The sequence below is a fragment of the Ambystoma mexicanum genome, chromosome 2p, assembly GCF_040938575.1.
Source record: "Ambystoma mexicanum isolate Mex_15411 chromosome 2p, UKY_AmexF1_1, whole genome shotgun sequence".
Taxonomy (NCBI): Eukaryota; Metazoa; Chordata; class Amphibia; order Caudata; family Ambystomatidae; genus Ambystoma; species Ambystoma mexicanum.
In genome coordinates this window covers 1,041,457,085-1,041,473,742 of record NC_090923.1, presented here as the reverse complement: position 1 = coordinate 1,041,473,742, position 16,658 = coordinate 1,041,457,085, and the positions used below count along the sequence as shown (strand labels likewise).

At 46.8% G+C, this 16,658-nt stretch overlaps 1 protein-coding gene across 4 annotated transcripts in view; it reads left to right on the top strand.

The window, feature by feature from the left end:
- MRPL11 (mitochondrial ribosomal protein L11) overlaps positions 1 to 16,658 on the top strand; it is an 893,931-nt gene that overhangs the window by 750,516 nt on the left and 126,757 nt on the right. For 3 of the 4 annotated variants that reach the window (XM_069644923.1, XM_069644922.1, XM_069644924.1), the window contains one exon: positions 16,379 to 16,474. In XM_069644923.1, coding sequence (XP_069501024.1) covers positions 16,379 to 16,474 — 96 coding nt within the window. Of the gene's footprint in view, positions 1 to 3,322; positions 3,357 to 16,378; positions 16,475 to 16,658 lie in introns of all 4 variants that reach the window. The other variant, XM_069644925.1, reaches the window with a different exon arrangement.

Genomic DNA, 16,658 nt, shown 5'->3' with positions numbered 1-16,658 from the left:
CCAGGCTTCTTTTTTTGCTACCGTTGTGGTTATTGGTTTGGGAGGAGCTTCCGCTATCGCTTCATCCAGGATAGAAGCGATTTAAGAGGTCAAAGAGATAAAAATCCAACACCACCGGCTGGGAGGAAATACAGCCACTTCTGCACTCCTCTCCACAGATCAGAGGGGACAGGATGGTGCAGTGCACACGCAACCCCAGGCGCCAACTCACATGCGAACTACTGATTGGCACACATTTAAGAAACATCCACCTCATTGTTTTTATGTGATGCAAAATATATAAACTGTTAGTACCTGGCAGGGGAGTGGGGGGGGGGGGGTGACAGCCTCCCAGCCAATGAGGAGGCTCGGAATGGGGGGATTATCAGATGGTAATCCTGCCACCCTGAGCCTCCTCAGGGCTGGAGTCCGCCATCTTCCCCCACCGGGGAACGAGCTAAGTGCTCCCTCGCCACCCCATCCACAGATTTTCTTTCCCTCCCCAATGCCCCTCAACTTTTGGTTCCTTTTTGGGAGCGGACGCGCTGGGAACACTTCGGTCCCCAGCGCGTCCGCTCCTGATCTGTGACATGCCACCATGGAAAGGAAGAAGGTGCTACGTGTAGAGGAGATTTCACAATTCAAAGAAAACCAGATCATTTCCATCGAGACTTTATGAACCATGTGTAAGGCATAACGAAGGTCTGAAAGTCAATGTACTTTGTCAGCGCAAGTTGCCAGAGACAGATCTGGTCTGTTCTCGTCAGTGGAAAGATGAGGCAGGGTTTTTAATTTCGAACATGTTGCAAGCTCATTATGAAGCATTGAGGGAGATCCAAGTGGACTGCGTTGCTGTATTCAAAGTGAGAAGATATAGACGCGCTGGGAATTGCAATACAGTACTGTCCTGTAAAGACTCTCCTCAAGCTGCGTAACACTCGCAAATGGGAACTATAGCGTATCTTCCACAGTTCAGTCGCAAATCTATAGTAGGTGTGCGACATAAACCTAAAACATCAGGCTGCATATTAGAGTCTCTGACACGCAGTTTAGATAAAAATGTACTTTTAATTTTTTGATGGATTGAACTTTAATCATTACTTTGGACACGTAGCATTCAAAAGGGAGAGTTGACACTTCTAAGGGGAACCTGGGTGTCGTCCGCATATGTATAAAACCCTCCACCTTCCACACCAAGACTCTTCAACGGGTTAAGCTCGGGAAACCTCCACACCCCTCAATAGTATGTGGGGGGTACCGCCTTGGGGTGTGTATCTGAATGCCATGCTCAGGACCACCACATGCTTGGGATAGCTGTAGTTTGTGCAAAACGTAGTTATCCTTGTTAGCCCCCCACATGGTCATCCGGTGACGCCTTCTTTTGCATACAGCAGGTGCAAACCTCTTGCCATGAAAAATGGAGCAGTGTCTTGGCCGCATATAAAAGCAGGCGATTGTCGATGAAGGTTGTCTTCACCTCACTACTTAATATTGTCAAATCTCCACTCATCCATATCCTTCGACATCAGGTTAGAGGGGTCAACACTTGATTTTCGAACCAAGAGTAGAAATCCCCTCCCAGATATGAGCAAGAAGGCCCTCCTCAGCGACTTCTTCACCCAGGAATTATTTGTAAATACTTTGTTAAAATGGTGCATTTTAAAATGCATTTTTCAGAAGAAATTGCAAAATATCATAATGGCAGATCGGAACACATGAAATTATCCAATACTTTATATGCTCTTGTGGCAGTGAAGCTACAGAGGAGAATGAAGGGAAAGGAAATCCCTACTGGTGTGCCCCCCCCCCACCAACATTGTGTGATATCCTGGAATAAGGTGAGTCCACACCAATATGATTTTGTGCTTCAGCAAGGAACTCCCCATGTACATCTCCTGCATTCTACTATGACATAATACAAGAGCCTGGCATTTAAGCCCAGCCTGAACATAAACTGCTTTAAATCTACACACAAGCTTAAGCATTGCATTGGCTGGTGGCGGTTACCATTTTGAATGTAAATATTTTGCATCATGTAAATGTACACAATATAACACATTTTTAGGGGTTGTGAAGGCATCATGAAGCAAGACACAGACAACAGATTCAAAGTTCAAACTCACATGGTTTATTAAATCAAATGTCAGGATGGTTGAAGGCCTAACTTGCCCTATGCTAAAATGGGATTTCCTACCTGAAACTAAGGAAAGTCTGAGTCAAAGAGTTCAACTTAAAAGTTTGTCTGTGTCCCAAACCTATCCTTGCCCTCACACTAAACAATGTGCAGGGTTATCAATCAAAGAAATGGTGATCGAAACAAAGTTGGTTGGTAACAGTACAAATAGTGGTGTTTCCCAAATACCACCATTTTTGCCCCCAAATCTGTGTCTGCTTCCCAGCAATTAAAGAATAACGTTCCCTTTTTAAGCAATAGAACCCGAGCGGCGAGGGCCTTACCGAAGGCCCCGAGGCATTACCAGAGTCGGTAATGCCCCCGCCGCGAGGGTTCTATTGCTATTAGTATCCCGGCCTGCAAAATTTGCATGACCGGGGTACTAAAAGCAATTTTTTTCTGTCCCGAAATGCTGCAGCGTTTCAACGCTGCGGCGTTTTGGGACAGAAAAAAAAAACGACCAAAAAAATAGTCGCTGCCATGGAAAGGGAAAACAGAGTCCGTTTTCCCTTTCCATGGAGGCCATCGGGAGCGGACGCGCTGGGAACACAAGTGTTCCCAGCGCGTCCGCTCCCGAAAAAGGATAAAAAAAAGGTAAGTGGGGTTGGGAGGGCAGGAATGGGACAGGGGAGGGAAAAAAAAAAGTACCTGCGTCCCCGGGGGGGGACGAGGGAAGCCCCCAGCGTGTGGAGGCGCAGAGCGGGGATGGCCTCGCTCCGAGTCTCCACACGGCTGGAGGCTTTCCTCATCCCCCGCCGGGGACGCAGGATCAAGAAGGTAAGTTGGGGGGGGCGGGTGGGAGGAAGGGGAGGGAAAAATAAAGAAAAATAAAATAAAAGACTTACCCGAGTCCCCGGCGGGGGGCGAAGGCAGCCTCTCAGCCGTGGGGAGGTTCGGAGCGGGGATGGCCCCGCTTTGAGCCTCCTCATTGGCTGAGGGGCTGCCACGCTCCCCGCCGGGGACAAAGACCGTCGAATCCCGACGGAGGGATTCCCGGCCGGGTAGGGACCTGGCGAGAGCCAATCAGAATGCTTGTTGCATTCTGATTGTCTCTCGCCGGGGTACTAATAAAGATTAGTTTATACCCATGATTTCCACTAACTTGTCAAGCAAAAAAAAACAAGCGTTTCTCTTTATGTGGATATCAAACGTTCTTTTTATGTTTTGCAGCAAGATGGAAGTTTGTGACAAATCTCTATACCAGGTGAGGATATTACACAATTTCGTTTACAAGCATTTATGCCAGCATGCTTTTTCTTACTAGTGAAAATGCTTTGGAGTCTTCTAGACTCTCCCTACTTTTTACACCAGCGAAAAGCAGGCGGGGTCCAAAGGAATCTGTTGTAAAATACCGCCTGCCATGCATAAGTGGAAGGCAGCATTTTCTCAATTTGCAAATTACACAATTTACACTACAAAGTGAAAAAATAAGGCGTACGGGCGATTATGCCTTGTACACTTTTGTTTAGCACTTCAGAGTGTATATGACTGAAATTGCATGTAGGGGACCTGTTTGTATGTAAGGGGAAGCGTAAGCGGTCCCCTCTGAGCAATTTTACATTTTTTTAAGTAAAAGGATCCCTGTATTTGGGACAACAGGAAAGGGGCACCATACAAGTTAATGTGCCCAGCCCACACAAAGTCTCCGAAGGTAGCTTCTCCCATAGCATTTGTGTGTTGCCCCTCCCAAGTGATGGTCTAGTTGTGCCGCTGCTGACGTGCCACACTTTTCATTGAAAGAAAGAGGAGACTGCTCTCGTCTTCCTCTGCTACGTGTGCAGACTTCTGCAAGCACACTGATCGGCGAGCTACTCTTGTTGACGCCGTGACTGGTACAGGCCTGGATTCGGGGAGTCGTGCTTCAGCAAATATATTACCATGAGTGGGCAAAGGGACAATTCGGCTGGCATTGGGCTTTGCATAAAAGGCTGATATGGTAATTCCATACATGGAGGTCACAGTGAATAGCGGAGGATCATTATGGTTCGTGGGAAGCCAGGGTGTGAGCCCTGGTTTCATGATTTAGGCAGCAGGGTAGATTACTACTTCTCCTTTTCCGTCCGCTCTTATAGAACTAACCAATATACAGGGATGTTTCTGTACAGTTAGCGCTCTTTTCAATACATCAGACTTTCATAGCACTAACTCGTGTGCTAAAAAAGAAAAATTCATACAAGTAAAAACCAGAGGTCAAAGTGGGTGGGAACTAAAGGGTGCCAGGTTCCCTTACTTTTTGGGGAAATCAATGATCATTCCCTTACTTTGTTACACCTGGAGCACCATTCCAGGATGGCAGTGATGGACATCTTAATTTATGTATTAACTTCTTCCCTACTGGGGATTTGAACCTGTGTAATGCAGTTAACGTTTCAGTAGCATACCATGCCGAGCTGTCTTGAAGGTGCTGAGTTTCTGTTGCTCCTTTGTATAGACTGCCTGGGAAATAACGCTCATTGTCTGGCAGTCACAAAGCTCTGTTCTCGGCACTGATAAGTGCCTTTTGCAATTAATATTGGATTGCAGCAGACACAGTGTCTCTGAGATCATCACTAAGAACCCAGTATGGGTCTCCTCTCATGTGGCCAGGGAAAGGCAGCCGCTATTTGATACCGACCTTGGGGGTGGTATTATGTGGGAGGATCACCTGGTAGGGGACTCATATCAGGGGGAGTTGGTAACCTCTTTACCTCCTGATTCCCCTGTTCTTCCTAAAGCATTGATAGCTTACTGTAAACAAACTAATGTTGCTGTTCAAAAAACCACTATGGACTTAAGAGCCCATAATGCCTGTCGTACTGGGAGGAGGAAGATGAACTCAGTTGATGAAGTTTAAAGGTACCATTAATCATAATAAGCAGTCTAGTTGTTGTAGTGTGAAGCACATGAGCGGGACATTTAAACTCAGGAATGAGCTACAGTTGGGAGAAGGAGATACTGATGAAGTAGTAGAGGCAGTAGCAGGTCTGATTGCAGGACTCACTGTGGAAGCAGAAGAAACAGCAGCTGAGGCCGATGCGGGAGAAGGCATGTGGCAGTGTACAGAGAGCACCGCTGGAAGCAGCATTGGGAAAAGCTATGCTGTGTGGTAGATGAGCTCCCAAAACACCCTGAACCGCCCCGGTAAGGAAGCAGAAGCGGAGACTCCGCGGAACTGTCAGAGCGCCACCGAAGGACTGCTTATCGCGACAGTCATACCAGAGCTGGCAGCTAAGTGGGCAGACACTGAAAAATCTGCTGCAGTGCCAGCGAGTAAAAAGGAGATGCAAGAGTAGGCCAGTGAGTTTGCCTTGAAACTCCAGGTGACCCCTGGGTGCTCCGATTAAGAGAATTGGCTGAAACGAATAATTGTGAATACCAAACAAGCGAAGCAAGGCAAAGGCAGCCAGTATGCAACTCTTCTTATGTGGGACACCAATTGGGCACACCTGTAACCTGTATTGCCAGAAGCCAAGAAGCCACAGAAGCAACAAGGGCACAACTCCCCTTTTACGGGATATCAACTTGGGGAGATCTGTAACCCACATTGTCAAGAGTCAAGAGACTATAAAGAGATTCTATCATGGTTCACACCCCCTCACACAGGATACTGTTGTGGAGAATCCTGGAACAAGCATTGTCACTAAACACAGTTATAGTTGTAGGAGTTTTCATATTGGTGGTCCTGGCAGGTGAGTATACCAGGAAAGAAGACAATGATTTGAAGAACTGTGTTTGTGCTAAAAAGGTGTGTTGAAAAGAACTTGTTAACTTAATCACCTTTTGGTGAACTATTACATTACCGAAAGTAGTTGCTGTGCTATACTGACAAAATTGTTTCCTTTGAACAATAAGTATGATGCGCTAATAATTACTTGGCATTTTGAAGAGAACAATTGTCTTTGTTTATGAACTTATGTCTGGAGTGTGAGACATTTACTTTACCAAGCAGGAGACTGTGGAGAACAACCATCATTTTGCTTTGTGACTAAGCATCTGTGAAAGGGACATTTATTTTGCTAACTGGAAAAACGCAGTGAATGGAACATACTTTGTGTTACTGTCAAGGATAGACTCCGCAATGACTATGTATACCTCATTCCCCAAGCACCGGTCAGGGAGGGACCAGAACTACTCCCTGGTCAGTTATTGCGGCCACAGGTGACGAAAGCAGGAACACGGGTACCCAGGTAGCTGCAAGGGAACAGTCGATCACACATGAATTCCAAAAAAAAGTAATGTGAGGAATAAACGTTAACAAAAGGAATGAAATGACACCTACCAACAGAATGCCCGTGAAGATGATGTAGGTGAGGCGAATCTCTGTGTCCCTCCCTAAAATGGACCACGGAGGGGAAGGAAACCCAACAGTAGCAAGATGATAGCGGGGTGTAACAGAGATTTGCAGTACCCCAAGTCCTGCAGTATGCTCTGGATGTATGTCACCTGCACCTGAAGAAGTCGAAGTCAGGAGCCCTGATTGCAGGTTTAAATCAGGAGTCCTGGTCACAGGGGAGAGGTGGAAAGCTCCTTGAACGCAAAGTTCAATGTCCTCAAGAACCTTTGCCAAACAATAGTCCAAAAGAAGTCAGTGATTTAATGGCCAGAAGCAATCCATAGGCCTTGAAGACAAAAATCTGAATCGCCAAATCCGAGGGAATAAGCAGAATCGGGTCCAGAAAATGTAACAGGGTCCAAAAACCGGCAAACAGGGTCAAAAGATCCAAAAGCGCCACTTACCGTAAAGGAAACGGCTGAGGAGCGTGGTTGTGTGTGGCCGGTGTTCTCTTATACTGGATAACTTCCTGATTGGTCACGTGAGCGGCCCTGCGTGTGATCACGTCACCGGGAAAAAGCAGTAGGCGCAGTCTGCGACCTGATTGGGTTGGGCATCGAGGACCATGGTGACCTCCAATACGGCCACAGCCGCCATGTCCTCGGGTACCGCCATCTCCTTGCAGCCTTTCCGATACGATGAAGCACCGCCGGAGCATCCCGCTGCTGTTGGGAGGAGGGCATAATGCAGGTGTTGTGGTGTGGGGTGGTCCTGGGTGGGATATTTGCTGGCGCAGGCATGACAGTTACACAGAACAGAACTTTACCTCATCAGAACTTTGCCCAGGAGATTCCCGAATTGATTTAGGGCAGGAAGTTTTACCCTGGTCACAAGGAGTATTTTCTAAAACCTTTGAGCTTGAATTGGTATGCGATTTTGATGATCTGAGGACAGCCAAACATTCCTTGTATAATTCTATTGTGTGTATTAGTGTGAGGGTCAGAGATGTTTTGGACAGTAGGTCATTTTTCTGTAGTTTTACTTTGCTAGACAGGGACCTCCTTGTTAGGTTTTGGAAAGATAGGTGTTTATCTTCCCCCTATTTAAAACAATGGCATCTCTTGGGAAAACGATACTTTTGTGTCCGTCTCGCATTCCTGACCACTCACTGTTATTTAAATGTTCCATTTTCTTTAGTTGTGTTTTTGTCTGTCTTAATAGTACTGTTTTAAACAAAGCAGCGGGGTGTGCAGTGGAGAACATGTAGATATAGTTTTTGCATTGTAGGTGGGTTGAATATGGGGTAGCTGGGGAGTGGGGGGCGGGGGCAGCTGGCGTGGGAGTAGAAGGGGGTGTGGCAGGGGACATAGTTCCACTACTTTTACACTTTGACCCCTGGTAAAAACACATGCGATTCACATCCTCGGAAAAAAGAGAGGGGCAGAGATGTCACTGGGTGCAGTGACGGGCAAGTTACGTCAGGATCTCCTCTACAGTCACACAACCTGTTCAGCTACCTTTCCAAGCCTGTGCCTCACGTGGCCGATATCACTGCATTACCAACAATTCAGGCGCCTGCATGGCGTTTTTATCTCCTGCAACTTAAACACTAGCTACGCATAATTGAGACACAGCCGGGAACAGAAAGCGATCGGCATCTCTGCGGGACGGTGAGGTTCTCCGGCTATGGTTGCTAAGGAGCTGTCATTCCTTTGCACGTCACATAATTACATCTTTATGCTCTGGCACACGTTCAGGCTGACCCTGCCCTACCGTTTTATTCCATTCTTCATTTACCTGCCCTTCATCTCTCCGCGCGCTGACCCTTTCATCCCTTTGCACGCGGCGTCTCTCAAGCTCCGGCCAGAACTGCCTTCCACTCCCATGGTGATGCTCGGAAGATGATGATGATGATGATGATGATGATGATGATGATGATGTTGAGCCTTTCCTATGCACATCTGCCACCCTGCGATTATCCCCTTGAAAATGCAATCGGATCCAGATAGCCATAGCGCAGTGGCAATGCTTTGTATGTAAGGTGGGTTATAGTTGCGACTAAAAGAGTGCAGGCGCCACTGGCATGGTAGTTGTCACTTCTGGGGATAGTAGGCAATCTTGTTTGGAGATAATCCCACCGAGGGAACGAGTCCAAACATATAGGCATCATTGTGGGTGTTCCAGACTAACCTGGGAGACTGGAAGGTTGACTGCCCCTCCCCCAAGGCCCGGCCTCAGGGGGAGGTGAGCCGGGCGACTGCCCGGGGCGCCATGCCCCCCAGGGCGCTGTTATCCCCCGCCACGCCAGCTCGGTGGAGTCTTTCAAGGGTTCCCCCGAGCTGGCGTAGCAGGAGAAGGCGCGGCAGGCGGGCGCATTTGATGACAATAGCTCAGCTCCCCATTGTCACCAAATGCGCCCCTCTGCCGCGGGCGCCTTCAACAACAAAAGGCGCCATTAGCCCCCCACCACACCAGTTCAGGGCAGTATTTCAAGGGCTTCCCCGAGCTGGCATAGTGGCAGAAGGCATGGCAGGCGCCTCATTGTTAGTCAATGCACCCGCGGCAGCGGAGCGCATTTAAGAAAAATAGGGCGCTGATGCACCCTGTTAATAACATTAACGGAGCGAGGAGGTTTTTAAAAAAAAAAAAAAAGCCACACCTCCTGTTCACCAGGGGCGCGCAGGGGAAAGTGGGGACGCCAATTCTGCCAAGGCGCTGTTGCCCTGAAGGCCGACCCTGCCTCCCCACCCATCCTTGTAGACCACCTGACGCCGATGCACTGCCGCCGCCCCATGCTAACTGTAAATGTTAACTTATTCCCTACGACTCTAAATGATATGCTGGTAGGAAATGATAGGTTGCAAGGACTCTTAACACCCAATGTATGCCTCTAGCTCCTACTGTTGCACAGTGCCGTCTCGTCCCTTTGCTAGCTTAGTGCATTCAGTAGATATGGTCGATTTTGCTTATGCCACAAGCCTCCCTAAATAGAGCATGCTGGGATGATTCTTTTAAGCATTTTGTAGAAGGACATGGATGTCATTATTGGCCTCCACTCAGGCAATTTGAATGCAGTCCGTAACTACAACTAACACCCGGCAGGGGGAGTTCAGGGACCTCCCAGCCAAGCTTGGAATGCGGGCTGTACTTCATGGTATTGCCCGTGTTCTGAGCATCCTCCGAAACGGGAGGCCGCCATCTTTCCTTCCGGGCACGAGGCAAGTCTTCCTGTGCGCCACCCCTCCCTCAAATTCTACCTCCTCTGCTCACTATCCCCACAGATGTTATGTTAAAGGTACTTATATAGCGCACTGTCACCAACAGAATTGGTACCCAGGCGCTCTGGCGGATCTGTAAACGAGAAGGTGGGAAGGGTTAGTAAGGTGAAGAGGGAGTAGGATAGTGAGAGGGGTGGTATACTGTTAAAAGCTTCAACTCGGTGGACACCGGGTGCTGAGCTTTGGTGCGGGTATTGGATCTGTGTCGGTCCACGTGTGCTGTTGGTGCAGCTTATGTGTTGCGGTGTGGTGAAGTGTGTGCAGCTTGTTGTGCGAGAGATGGTTGTGTCCGTTTTTCAGTGATATAAGTATGCAGAGAGTTTGAGCTTATATTGGTTAGTGGGTTAAATACATTTAACATGCTGACCAACATAGTTCCGTTCAAGTGTGGCAGATGCTAACATTCACAATCCTATCTAGAAACGGCGCAGGCTAATGTTATCAATTCTAAGTGGCAGATGCTAACATTCAATAAAAGTACTTTACAAATTGTACAGTTTTGCTATTTCCTTTAAAAGTATAGTTTTATATTCAAAATTGGGACGTGCTGTGATGTGAGATGTGTGTTGATATTCCGGGTTCTGCGTCAACTAACGTTAACACGTAGGTGATGACTGGGCGCATTTGCCTACGCTGCCCAGTAACGTCATGGATATAGATCCCACCTAAACCCCTACACGACTTAACGTTGGCTGCCTTGACCCTCGCCGGCCCCAGGAATGCTCTGTTTTGGGACTTCACAGCCGCAGCAAAGGCCGACATTAAAAGGGAGAAGGGACTACTTGCATGGAGTCGGGTTTTGTTGAACGTGTGGCACGTGGTTTCAGACTGCTGGCCAGGTCTTTTTGGATGGTAAAGGTCCTAGTGGGTGCCTTTGTCTTGGTTCCCGCCACATTACGAGTCTGAACCCTGAAATCTTGCAGTGGGGCTGGGGAAATTACTGAAAAGGGCCCTGGCAGTGCACAATTATTAGTCCTTCAGAAAGAAGCCTGTGACTTCTGGTGTGCACTTCAGAAGGGCCCTTTGGAGAGCCAAGCCTGTAGGGTAAACTGGGTAAATCAGCGGGGTGGATGATCGGAAGAACAAACGGGGACGCTGCAGATTAGGGCATTTGGTGTCACGTGGTGGGTAATACTAATGTACCGGAATTTGCTGCCGTTCATAATGTTGGACGTGCTTTGTTAGCTGTGGCCAGAGCGCCCCGCTAGCGGCATGTTGTGGGGCAGAGCAGGTGTGAGGTGCAGCAGAAGAACTGCATGGATAACCGAATGGTGACGGTGTATTTGTCGAGATGCATTATGTGTGAGCATTATTTAGTAATAATGCATGCCAGCCTGCAATATCTGTATAAAAGCCTAGAAATAATGTTCTTATAACAGGCTAGTTGTGACATCACAACTGACCTATAATACGAAAATGACATCACTCCTGCTCTGTAATCATTTATTACTCTGCAGTTGTGACTTCACAATGCCTTCTGCTTGAGCCAGCAGAGTGAATTCCAGCTGTCATTGGAGCACTAAATTAAAACTGAAAAGCTTTTTAAATTCCTTGCTTGCAGAATAGGTTTCTGTGTCTTAATATTCATTAATTGACGAGGAATTATTTGTGGTAGAATGTTTAATTTGTGCACTACTGGAGTTTAACATATGTGAACAAGAATCTGCATGCTATTACTTATTTTAAAGCACAAAACTGTCTTCGATACATTTTCTTTTCTTGAACAGCTTGCACTATTTTTCTGCAACACATTAAGAGCTGCATGTTTTATTCTTCAATCCAAAGCCATTCTATATTGACTATATGGATCAGCAAAGGGTATATATCTTACATTATATTATGCAAGAGATGAGGTAGTAAAGGGAATGGCAGTGTGTGGCCATGTATTACAAGCAGCCCTCCAGATAAGGGGTGTATCGGCCACTTTTACTGCCTTAAACAGGCAAATGCTTCCGAAAAATAAAAATGGTGAGTAGAAATACTGTGTGCCCCTGCTTTCACCCACACTGCTCTATGGATATGTCTAGACTAATAGTGCACATAGTAGCACAGAAAGAACTATTGTTTTTGCCTGATCGGCCTTCAGTCGCGTTCTCCTTTTGGTCATGAAACTCCTCTGTGACTTGCAATATCCTTAAAATGTACATAGGGGATATTTTATCCCATATCTAAAATAGCAGTATTTTGTGGTCTAGGTATGAGCTATGGGCTGCAGTGTGTAAAAGCACAGGGGGGAAACAAGTGGAGTGTTGGCTAGATATTGGGTTTAAAAACGGGGTCGTCGTCGTAGTTGCTGCAGGAGTGGCGTGTCGAGCATGAGATTTGTGAGATAAGGGGCCACCCTAATTATATATGCAGTAATAAAGTGACACTCGGCCCGGCACTGGCTAATGAGATCCCATTAGCAGTGACCTTGCCCGCCTCTCTGAAGCCAACCAGCAGCGCTGTGCTTCCCTGTTGATCGCGGTGGAGCAGCGTACCTCAACCTTGCCCTCTGTGATGGAGGAGCACTTGTCCACCCTCCAAGAGATCCTTTGGAGAGGCGAGGGAAAGAGGGACAGAATAAGAGGTCCTTTGTGGAGGTGAGGGAGAGTGACCGAATGATGCACACATTTGACAATCCTGTGCAGTGTTTTCTGGGTGCAGCGGCATCCAGGCTCTAGCTGTGTTTGCATAGAAGGGATCCGTAATTGGGCCAGGCTGCTGTTGGTTCGGAATTCAGGAGAATTCCAAATGAATCCCTGAATGGTTCACAACAGGATTTTATCTGTTAAAGGCATGGATATAAATCCATGCCTCCACAAGTTGATGGGTATCCCACAGAGTCTGGCAGCATACTCGCCTCCATAAGTACAGCACTGGGCCCAATTTAGCTTCTGCCCTGTAAACAGACCTGCCTAGTTTCTGGGTGTAGCCCGGAGATTCTTGGTTTCCAGGCCATTCTCTGGCCAAGAACACAGTGTCTCTGGGATTTCCGTCAGTGTCACGAAATCCGCCCATGAGTCCATATGATTGGCTACAAACTGACAACTCACATGCAGGGGTGTGGGTGGAGACCCGAAATTCAGCACACATCCCACCCATTTCTGACTAGGCCCAATCAGCAACATAATGTTTTTAGTTTTTTCCCTACTTGTGGGCAGGGTGTTGCGTGTGTGGATGGGTGTGCCAGGTGGATGGGGTCTTTAATTGGGTGTGCATGGCCGTGAATTACTTAATTCTCTGGGTTTTTGTTTCTGAAATGTAGGCAGGTCTACCTGTACACACAGTCTACCCCGTTCCTCTTCCTCGCACATTGCTATACATGCCAACCCTCCCGATTTAGGTGGGAGACAACGGTTTTTTTTTAAACAAAAATGTGATTTCTTAATTTTTTAAAACTAAATAAATTATCCTGCTTTCTGTGAGAAAATCTCCTTCACAGGTGCTGTAAAATGTTGGCATGTATGAGTTGCTCCCTGTTCTTGACCTGTTGGTCTTGACGATGCGTTTCACTTCCTGTCTGTTACTTGGGGTCAGGTTCTTGCACTACTTTTCGGCTGCCATTTCTCTCACTCCTCTTTTTCCCGTTCAGTGTGTTTTTACATCTGACCTGTTAATTGTCTTAATCGTGTGGTTTCCACCCTCCATCTGCTTCACTTCCCAAGTGTAATCCTTTGCTGGCCCGTTTACCTTCCTTGGCATCTCCCCTCATTCTGATCCACTACAGCCCTCTGTTTCTTGTTCACCTTGTAGAGAAGCAAATGTACATGTCACTTATGGACCTCACCCCCTCACCTCTGTCATATTGGAAGAACAGCAAGAAAGCACTGTGCATGACACCGGGTATCATCCCAATACTGCATCAAAGATATGAAAGACGTTATGTGCTCAGCAAACTATACCGAATGTATCCTCGAACTGAAGTAGTGGAAGGAAAACCTGCAGACATCACTGAACACAGAAGAATTATAAGTAAAGTCTGACTGGTTTAAAGTGACGTTATCAAGAGAAGACACAAGGACGCACTGAAATGATATACGAATACTTAAAGAATGAAGATGTAAATAAAGTAAATATACATGCAAAACCGAAGAAATCAAAAATACTGAGAAGATAAGTGAGATAAGATGCAGTAGATACAAGGTAAATGAGATATATAGAAGCTTGCAATAGTAGAAAATATAACACGAGTAAAGCAGCCATGATGAGAAGATGGACGGTTTCGTATAAAAGTAGGTTAAAAACCCAGGGGATAGAGACCAAGCCTGCAGAGCTGATGGACACTGGAATACAGATTCATGCAAGAACAAATAATGTTTGTTTGGCCTAGGATTAAGGATGCTGCAGCAAGAAATAATTGCAAGGCACAAAATGAGTTGAAGAGGATGAGCCATGTACATAAGACATATTTCTCTTAGAGTAGGCAAAGGAGTAAACATTTGCGAGTGCCAAACATCGGACACTTAAAGATGCAGAAAGCGTATGCAAGACGGATCAACCAAGTCTCCAGAGGTCAAGAAGAGTAATGGCATTGCAGTGTAATTGAATTAAATAGCCCTGAATAGGAGGACAAAATGTACAACCCATGGTCTCCTCACACATGGTGCAAGACCTGAAACACAGCCTATTCATAAGGCTCCAGATGAAGATAGCAATTTACCTTCACTCCCTTAAGTTCCGGAGACGAGAACAGTCAGCACGGTCAACTACAAAGAAGAGGCCTTGTTTTAGGGCCTAACTGATGAGAGATGGTAGGCAAGTGGGCCAAATGGGCAGTTGTCTGAGGTTGTTCCCTGGACCTGGGTTTTGTTTTGCTTGCATGCTGCTAACGAGCCGAGTGTCCGAGGTTGGATGAGGGTACCAACCAATTAGGATGTCCTATGCAATGATGGAGTATACATTGTTGCAGAAGAAATCCGCTGCTGTTATTCTGCTATTATCTATATTATACGTAGTTAGAGGTTGTTCCAGGCGTGCCTACTCGATGAGGGGCAACCAATGATGTTACTAAAACCCATATAAGCTATAGGTATATATGTTACCTTAACCAATCCCTCCGCTCAATAAGATTTTACTATTTATACATAGGATGACTTCTGACGTATATTGAGTTATAAAGCCTTTGTGTAACCAAACTATATTCAAGCGTGTGTGAGCTACGACTCGTTATGCTTGCCAGATTTCCCTACTTTATTGAACTGATAATACTTTGCCGTATGTCTGTCCGGTTATTTGGGCCTGAAATCCGTTATTGTGGTAATCCCGTCCAGCACTATATACGCTCCAGCTGCTACTGCACATCCTGCCACATCCCTTCAGCATTATCTATCTGGTCCCCTTATTTTGTTCTTTTCTCTGGTCATCCTGCCTTTCCTTATTCAGTTCCTTAAATGTGTTTCTTCCTCTAATTGACTTTCTCGCTTCCTTCTCCTCACTCTTTTATTTTTTTACAGTTCTCATTGTTTCCCTTTCCTTTTATCTATTTCTCCCACACCTCCTGCCACATCTACCTTTAAACTCCAACACCTCGGCCTTCTGTCGCTCTGTCCATTCTCCCTCCTCGCATGTCCCAGTAAACAGAAATGGCCGCAGATGCCATATGACCCAAGGAGACTCCTGATCACCGATCAGTTTGGGAATGGTGGAAAGGGAAGAGGGGACATTTGGCGATGGTTAAAGTGGTTTGAAGGCGCTACCTGATTCATGATCAGATCAGCATCGCCACCTGACCCCTGAATTCAGGCGTTAGTAATATGAGTGCTTATCCAGAAGACCTATTCCTACTGGGCTCTCTGAGCTGTCATCAACACTTGGCCCTTTGTATTTGGAAATACATTATCTTTGAAATGGGGCTCTGGTTGCTCCCCATCATCGGCTTGAAGCGAATAAGTTCTCTTAAAGCATAACATTGGAAAGAGTGGGCAGGGAATACACGTCCAGCTGAGAAGAGGGCAGAGCTTTTCCTGTGCATGTCCAGAGGTGCAAGACCTCTCTTCGCTCCCAAGACCTCGCCGTTTGGGCATTTATTTATTTATTTATAGTTGATTTCTAAGGTGCCAAATGTAATGCTAGATACTTCATGGCGCTCCAAAAAGAAGCGGGTGAGGGGAGACAAAACATGGAGGGCATCAATGAACTGGTTGCTCACTGGTTTGGTACAAATCAGATCAACTTAAGTGCGAAGGGAAGGAGCGGGTGGTAATGCAACAGAGGTGCAAGTGCTGTAGGCTATGTACAAGAGGCAAGAGCTTAATATGGCAAAAGCAATCATAACAATGCATGAACAGTTGTATGGAATCCATGCTTATGCAGAGCTTTGCTTCTAAGCAACCACAAAGAATTGACAGAAGGAGGAAAACACTTGCTGTGCTGGTCACGTGGGCAATAAGAGGAAACCGGTTTCACAAAAAGCTTCATTCTGGGCAGTTTCACTCCAGCATTGGGGACCCGCCACACCACCTCCCCCACCGTTTAGATCCCATCAACTGGACTAGGTATTTGTTACCTGGCCTGCCACCCTGTATTGGGGCAGCCCATCCTGTGAGTGGTTGTGAGTCTTGCTGCAAGGCTCATAGTCCTTGCCCGTCTGCCATGGCGCTTTGATGCATGTTATCCAAGTCCTACCTGATTGTGCGTTTCCAAATCATTGACATTAACTCTGCACGTTATGTCCCCTTTTTCCTCACTGTTTTTTCTTTCTTTTACTCTCCACAGAAAGGCATCCCCATTGCCCAGTTCTGCAAAGACTTCAACGAGAAAACTAAAAACATCAAGGACGGGGTCCCGCTGTCTGTCAAGATCCATGTGAAGGTGAGCGCAGTAGAGCTTTCCCCTGAAGACTAGACAGTGGAAGTGATGCGGGGAGGAGGGGCCTACAGAGGAAGTGATGCGGAGTAGGAGGGGCCTACAGTGGAAGTGATGCGGGGGAGGAGGGGCCTACAGTGGAAGTGATGCGGAGTAGGAGGGGTCTACAGTGGAAGTGATGCGGAGTAGG